Here is a 7926-nt window from a genome sequence, read left to right as displayed (position 1 = left end):
AATGTCTCTGCTTTTCAATATGCTATCTAGGTTGGTCATGACTTTCCTTCCAAGGAGTAAGCGTCTTTTAATTTCATGGCTGCAGTCACCATCTGCAGTGATTTTGGATCCCCCCAAAAATAAAGTCTGACACTATTTCCACTGTTTTCCCATCTATTTCCCATGAAGTGATGGGACCAGATGCCATAATCTTAGTTTTCTGAATGTTGAGCTTTAAGCCAACTTTTTCACTCTCCTCTTTCACTTTCATCAAGAGGCTTTTTAGTTCCTCGTCACTTTCTGCCATAAGGGTGGTGTCATCTGCATTTCTGAGGTTATTGATCTTTCTCCTGGCAATCTTGGTTCCAGCTTGTTCTTCTTCCAGCCCAGCGTTTCTCATGATGTACTCTGCACATAAGTTAAATAAGCAGGGTGACAATATACAGCCTTGACGTACTCCTTTTCCTATTTGGAACCAGTCTATTGTTCCATGTCCATATTAAAGTGTTATGACCAGGTTTCCTTGTCAATCACAAAAGAATCAGATTTTAATCATGTCTTCTATGAATTTATTCTCATGCATTTAGAAGAATACTGCTAGTTCTTCAAGATTTGTGTAAAAGACTTTCTAAGATTAAACAGATAAACAAATTTTGTTATTAACAGTAAGCTGGTACCAGACTGGAATTTAGTCTTCTCTCTGTTTAGAGAACAAAGTTTTCTTAAAAATTCAGCTTTCGATAACAGATTATAAATTTATTTGCCTTTAAGTGATTCTTATTTGTTTTAAAAATCTTTTTGTTACTTTGGTAATGTAAATAAACATTATTTAAGATTATGGTACATGTAGACAAAGCTCATTCTGCTTCAACAAAAAATAACCCTTCAAGGTTAGACTTTTGCTATCTTGATGTCCTTAAAACATGGTGACAGTCTGATTTTATATCAGGAAATTAAAAATAAATAAACAGTAGCTAAAAATCAAAGCTCTAGGGCTATGGGAAATCCAAGATGGCTGCTTAGCTTTTCCCGGCTCCCTGACAGACCTCATTTTTATTTGATGGGTTAAAGCCTTACCTGGCTACAGTGTTAATGCCCTCACATGAATTCTCAAAAAAGAAAATCATGTTTCATTAAATATTAAGTTCTAGTTTTGTTAATTAAGGTCTGTGCTACTAACACTCACTTCTGTGGTAGTTCCTTGTTATGTTGTATTGCTAAAAGTTTTAATTCAATTATTAAAAAGGACACTCTTAAGATTATTTCTAAAGCTTACCTCAGCAGCCAGTCTTTGGATAAAGGTCAGATGCTCCATGATGTACAACCAGGAGATTAACACTTGGCTATAATCATTTAACTGAGACAGGTGACCTGGGGTATACCGGGCTATCCCCGGTGAAAGTTCTTGACTTAAATTTCTGCTTGTGACCTTACTAATAACCGCTAGCTATCTTATTTTCTATGTAGCTTGTTTCAGAAGATTATTTTTTATATTACCAAATGTGTGATAGAGCCTGTGATAAAATGCTAATATGCAGTTCCATATGAGATCAGTAACTGTAATAATGTAAATTTAGATATGGGAAGAAGCAACAAGAGGAAACATTTTCCTGGACCAAGAAGCTAGTAAGACAGGTATGGTCCAGAAACTTTTGCTACTTACAAGGCCTGATCTAGTGACAACACATTGAGTGGCCTGTCAATGGAATCTTTGTTAGACCTGGGAATGAGCCTTCCCAGCACTGCGGGACACAATAACTGTGAAATGCCCCCCAAACATGGTCAAATATGACTATGAAGGGGCCCTGCTGACTGGAAGTTGGCCCTTGCCAGCTGCCTCTACAAAGACTGAATCATGACCACTACAAGATGCTGACCTTCAACACCCCCTTGAAAGGAGTTCAGGGTGGAGACAAAAAATAAGGCACTCTGTGCTCTGGGAAAAACCCAGGAAAACAGGCCTTAAGATAGTCAGATATTTTCAGGTAAAGATTTTTATGTGTCCAACTTCTTGCATCTTCTCACACATAGAGAAACACTAATGTCACGAACCAATGTCTGGACCTGGTTCTCCTAGTTGCACCTCAGCAGCTTTCCTACTTCTATTAAACTTTGGGCCATATATCTTTAACTTTCTCGTTAAGTTTGTTTCTCCAAGTAGTAGTATGACAAAAATATCCCCTGGCCAATGCTCAGACAACACTAGAACAAGCTGCCTTAGCCTGTGGATTCTCATTGCCCTCTGTAAATGCACCCTGAGGACCTCAGGCTATTCTCCTTTTGATATCTTATACAGGAGACCACCCCCAGTGATAAGAAAGCTCAAAGGAGACCACCAACAACCAGCTGACCTGGAGATGTCCCAACACCTCCAGGCCCTGGAAAGTCTTCCGCCATATTGCCTAAGAAACTTGAGAAAGGACACGCATTTCACGGGGCAATTGGGTTCACCCCTGTCAGCCAGGAGATGAGGTATGGGTTAAAGACTGGAAAAAAGAACCACTTCAGCCAGTTTGCACAGGCCCTCACACGGTCATTCTGGCAACCCCTACTACTGTTAAAGTTATAGGTATCATCCCTTGGATCCACCACACCAGAGTCAAGAAGGCAGTGGCTTCCTGTAATGAGGACACCCGGAAAGCAGTTCAGGACCCCAAAAAGCTCCTCAAGGTCTATTTCAGAAACAAGGACCGCCACCCATAAAGGATGCTGAGCTCTGCTCTAGTCACTCCGAAAGCTGACTAAGTACATGCACAGCAGAAGCTTGAGGATTCTTCAGCCTTGCTCCAGCCACACTCCGGCAGCTGGCTGCTCAACACATGGTGGGAGCTTGAGGATCCGGCTATCAAAATATCAATGGATTTTCATTGTCAACCCTGGACTCTACCCCTGATTGCTATTATTTCTGTGCCCTTCGCCACAGGACTAGCTTCTGTCCCACCCCAGGACTAGGATTTGGGTCAGAATCTACAGTTTACTGTCTGTTATCTCACTGTAATGGGAAGCCTTATTCTTACTAGAAGTCTCTTATGATCGATTCTCCCTACTAACTGAATTGCTCCACAGTATAACTGATGCCCCTTCACGATAGGCTCAGTTGCTATAGCCATGACAACACAAAGATGGGGAGAAAACCTTCTGCAAGTCTTCAGTTATCTGTTATGTGCAGGCTGCTTTGCAGTCGTTTGGTGTCCCTTGCTGTTATAGATGGTGCCGCCCCCATCAAGGCCTTTTCTTTGTTTGTGGGACAGATACTTACTTATGTCTACCTGTCAATTAGGTGGGTATCTGCACCTTAGCTTTCCTCACTCCCCAGATGTATATTGTCCCTAACAACCAGACTCTCACCGTACCTCTGGCAGCACATATGCGGTCAAAAAGAGTCATCCAGTTTATACCCCTACTAGCTAGTCTGGGAATCACGGCTGGGATAGGTATGGGAATAGGAGGAATTGCTTCATCAACCACCTCTTATCATACACTGTCCAAAGACTTCACAGACGACATTGAGAGAGTGGCCAAATCTTTAGTGGCCTTACAGGACCAACTAGACTCCCTGGCTGAGGTGGTTTTGCAAAATAAGAGAGGTCTAGACCTACTGACCAGAGAAGGCAATGACAACCCACTCGAGTACTCTTGCCTGGAAAATCCCATGGACGGAGGAGCCTGGCAGGCTGCAGTCCATGGGGGCGCACAGAGTTGGACACGACTGAAGTGACTTAGCAGCAGCAGCAGCAGACCTACTGACAGTTGAAAAGTGTCTGCCTTTTCAGCTGCCTCTTCTTTTACTGCCTCTTCTTGAATGAAGAATGCTGCTTTTATATACACCAGTCAGAAACAGTCAGGAACATGGCCCAGCATCAAAGAGAACAAATCATAAAAAGAGAGAAAAACTAGCTAATTCTTGGGGTAATTGGAGCAATATCTGGAGCTGGGCATCATGGCTTCTCCCTTTAACAGGTCCTCTCTTCATGCTCTTTGCAGCAATCTTGTTTGGCCCTTGTATTCTCAATCCAGTTCATAAACTCTTGGATTGAAGCCACAAAGTTACAAACGGCAATAGTTCAATACACCTCCCTAAATGATGGGGAGCCTGGAATGTCCTACCAAAAACATGGGACGATGCTTTCTACAGCGAGTGATAGACGCATCAAGAGTGGGGAATGAAGAGGAAAAGTTAAAATTTTACATAACCTCCTTCTCCTTCTGCCTCTGTAACTCAGCTTACCCTTGCAAAGTCTAGATGACCTAGGTCCTGTAGTCTCAGAAAACGGGAACTTGCAATGCTAGAAACTGGAGTTTATCTCACTCACCCTTGTCCTGCTCTTTGCCCCTGCAAACCTGCTTAATCATGCCTGTCCAGGTCAGGCATCCTCCTCCCCATCTTGACCACTGTTCCCACGTGTGAGAAACCCCTTAGTTTAAAACAGCCTATTAACAGCTAGTGTTGCCCACTACAGTCTGTCTATAAAAACTCTGCAATCCCTTTGATCGGGGCTCAGAGCTTGGAGTGTTGACTCCTCTGGGCCCACCAGCATAATAAACCTGAGTTCTCCAACCCTCTGAGTGTTGTGCTTGGATTCTCGAGTACCGGTTTCTGCAACATGGTAACTGAAATGTCTTCAGCTATAAACCCGGAGACTGAGAAGATTGTGTGCCAACCCAAATTCACTCATGTCTCATTTGGAACCTTTCGAGTGTATTTACACTCAGGCAGAAAAACCAGGCGTCTACTTGATCCTGATCAAAGTGCACTTTCTCTTTTGGACCCAGGAGATTCATCTCCGAGTTAGGAGGAACTTCTAATGTATATGTCCTATCTCAGATTTTCTTCTCACCCATAAGACATCGTCGAGAGGTCTGGTACTGCCACCACCCAGCCTCATCACGATCACCTCCCACAGAAGGAACCTAGCTTCCCGAAGCCCAAACTGCCCTGGCTCAGGCACTGACACTTGAGGGATCCTCCTGGAACCCCACCGCCCTGGCCCATGTTGCCTTGTTCTGTGGGACTAGGGGACGCCTCTCCACCTTCCTCATGTGGCTGCAGCTCTTAGGCTATCACTCCCGGTGTGGGGGGTGTCCTGCTTTTCCTAGTGTCCCCACTGCTAACACGGCCTGTCACAGCGCACAAGCTCCCTGAAGTTCTGTGGAATAAATGAGCCAGGAGCAGGGGCTTATTTAGTTGGATTAGTTTTCTCCTACTTTATTAAATAATAACCTGGGAAAACCCAAATAAACTGAGATAGCTGAGCTGTATAAAATGACAGACAAAAAGTATGAGAAGCAAGATTTTGCTATAATCACATTTTATTTTCTAATTCTTTCACCAAGTACATTACTGCTAGGTAAGTTCATATTTCCAAAATAGTTATAAGTCATATTTCATGTTACCATGTTCAGGGTCACAAAATAAAATTGGAGAGTTCCCAAACTTTTAAAAACTAGCAAAACTCTTGTCCTTAAATTGGGTAAGTACAAATACATGTGTGATCAATGTCATTCACAAAGTTGGATACTGAAGTTTATTAAGCCTTATGCTGAAAGGCACATTTGAAAAATTCCTAAAGAAAACAGAGATCAGTCTCCATGTCATCACAGAGAACAGGAACCTAAAAATGCTGCACACGGGGTTCCCCAAGTGGCCCAGGCCATCACTCCTGAGAAGGCTGACCACTCCCTTTTCAACTACAGAGGGATGGATCAGCCTGGCTGCTGCTCTGGCTCAGGACCCCTCTTCCTCCTCCCTCACAGCCTCTGCAGAAGGGAGTGGGAAGGACCTAAAAGCCCTTCGGTTGACCCTGAGCAGATACTCCGTGAATTTCTCCTTGCTGGTCTCCGCAAAGGCCCGGGGACCCCACAGGAACTCGAAGCGAGCAGGGTCGCTGTCAGGCACCTGCCGGTACTCCAGGTACCCCTCGCGCACCCACACTTGGGTCAGCAGCTCCCTGGGCTCCCCAAAGATGGGGTGCTCCCTCAAAACACACACCCCCATCTTGCTGAGTGCTCGCCAGATCTCCTCCTCAGGGCTGCGATCCCTATTCTGGAGGATCAGGCTGAGGACCACCACCAGGAGGCCGGCCTTGGGCAGCCCCTGCCCACTTGCCTGTATCGTATCATAGGTGAGGCCCAGGGAGGGAACCATGATGTAGATGGGTGCAGTGTCTACCTGCCTCACATCTACACCAAAGACCAGCAGAACGCACTCAACCGCTTGGCGGAAGACCACTGGGTAGTACTTCTGGTTATCCCCGAGGACCGTATTCATCAATTCGGCATCGGTGGTTGGCTCCTTGGCTCGATACTTGCAGAGCAGGAACTTCACCATGTTAGCCACCATTTTATTCAGAGCTTCCTGGGTCAAGGCCTCCTCAGCAGAGCACGAAGAGACTGGGCGGGAGGAGGCCGAAGGGGTTGCAGCCTCCCCTCCCTCAGCCCCCAAGAGCTGTGCTTCCTCTGGGCCCTGGGTGTCGCCTAGGTCCTGAAGGTCTTTCTTGGGCTTCCTCTGCTCACTCATCTCGACCACGAGCACGATGCCTGGGATCAAAGCACAGACAGGAGTGAGGCAGGGGACATTGTGGACCATGGGCCTCAGCTAAGAAATACACCCTGGGTGGTCAACACAGGCCACTTATAGGTCTCCTCTTGAGGGGTGCTCTCGGCCTCACACGGGCCCTCCTCCTGGGCAGTCTGACCCCCTGCTACCCAAAGGAGGAAGGGCAGTGGCTCTCCTGGGTGCAGCCAACACAGCCAGAGGTTCTGGGGCTGACACGGTGGGGGGATTAGGGATTTGTGGGGTCCCCTCTGTTCTGGGATGGGGAGCCCCTGGTGCTCATTCATGACACCCTCCTCACCTTGACTCCTGGTACTGCCTGGACCTCCTCTTTTCTCTGATGTCTGGACACAGGCCTCAGACCTCTGCTCCTGGTTCCTGGAACCCCTGTGAGAAAAACGGAGGGGGCCCCTTGGGGGTAGATTGTGGCACAGCCCTGGACTCTGAGGCTCCCCCCAACAAACTGTGGGGGAAGTGGTCCCCTTGTAGCTCCCTTGTAGCGCCCACCTTTCCCCTGCCACAGCCTGGACCCTGCCCTTTGGGGGCCTGCAGAGTAACTCAGAACAAGACCCGAGTTTGAAGGGAAAGCGCTAAGGGGCCCCACATGTGGTCGCACCTGCCCAGGGCCTTCTGCGGGTCCTAGGCTGGGGAGATGCTCGGTCCCCACCTCACGTCCAGCCTGGACTCCCAGCACTGACCACAAGGGTGGGTTCGGCTCTGTCCGAGGAGTCCACCCTCTGTGGATCTGAAGCCTCCACCCTCCGCCCGAGCACCTCATCTCCTGAAGCCCCTAAGCCAGAGGTCGACAAACTGCTCATCCTGCTCAACCCACTCTGGGACATCTAAGACCCCCATCAAAGGCAAGGATCCCACCCTGTGTTGGGGTCTAACTGCCTCAGTCCTTCCCCGCCTGGAGCCTGGATTCCAGGCAGGACCTGGAATTGGCCCGTCCTCCATTTTGAGGCCCGCTGCTCTGACCCGGTCCCGTCTCTCTGAGACCCCATGTCAGGAAATGCGGCACGAGGTCGTCCTGCCTGGGGACTACTAGGGTCCCCTCTGTTCTGGGGTCCCGCTCCCCTCACTCCCCCATCAGGATCCTCACCTTGACTCCCGGTAGGACCGGGGCTCTGTCCTCCCCCAGTTTGAGGCCCGGCTCCTCACACCAGGGCCCCAGTCCCTCTTGAGACCCGGATGTCAGAAAGTCAGGACAGGGGTAGTGTGCTTTTCTCACCCCAGGGTCTCGCAGGGCAGATGACAGGGGCAGGGATCTGTGGGGCTCCATCAGTCCTCCTTGGGGGTCCCTTTAGTCCTGCCTCAGGGCCTTACCTTGTCTCGGAGTAGAGATCCTCGTCTCTCCCCAACTGAGGCCCCGCCCCTTGTATCACGTGCCCCAT

The 7926-nt window shown here is 48.1% G+C and overlaps 1 protein-coding gene across 1 annotated transcript; it reads right to left on the bottom strand.

Annotated features, from left to right (window-relative positions):
- Positions 1 to 5704: 5704 nt before the first annotated feature.
- Positions 5705 to 7926, bottom strand: LOC109554794 (melanoma-associated antigen 1-like). Its single transcript, XM_070785005.1, has 4 exons — positions 7859 to 7926; positions 6834 to 6919; positions 6648 to 6710; positions 5705 to 6516 (listed from the first exon to the last, which is right to left on the bottom strand). Exons 1-4 carry the CDS (start codon positions 7924 to 7926, stop codon positions 5705 to 5707), a joined length of 1029 nt encoding a protein of 342 aa, XP_070641106.1.

The sequence above is a fragment of the Bos indicus genome, chromosome X (assembly GCF_029378745.1).
Source record: "Bos indicus isolate NIAB-ARS_2022 breed Sahiwal x Tharparkar chromosome X, NIAB-ARS_B.indTharparkar_mat_pri_1.0, whole genome shotgun sequence".
Lineage (NCBI taxonomy): Eukaryota > Metazoa > Chordata > Mammalia > Artiodactyla > Bovidae > Bos > Bos indicus.
Note: the sequence above shows the minus strand (reverse complement) of the source record. Positions and strands in the feature narration are given on the sequence as shown.

Coding starts and splice junctions, on each gene's coding strand:
- LOC109554794 (XM_070785005.1), bottom strand. CDS start 7,926: ATGGGGCACGTGATACAAGGGGCGGGGCCTCAGTTGGGGAGAGACGAG. Junction 6,711..6,833: donor AGGCAGTACCAGGAGTCAAG/GTGAGGAGGGTG, acceptor GGCTGCACCCAG/GAGAGCCACTGCCCTTCCTC. Junction 6,517..6,647: donor TGCCCAGGAGGAGGGCCCGT/GTGAGGCCGAGA, acceptor CTTTGATCCCAG/GCATCGTGCTCGTGGTCGAG.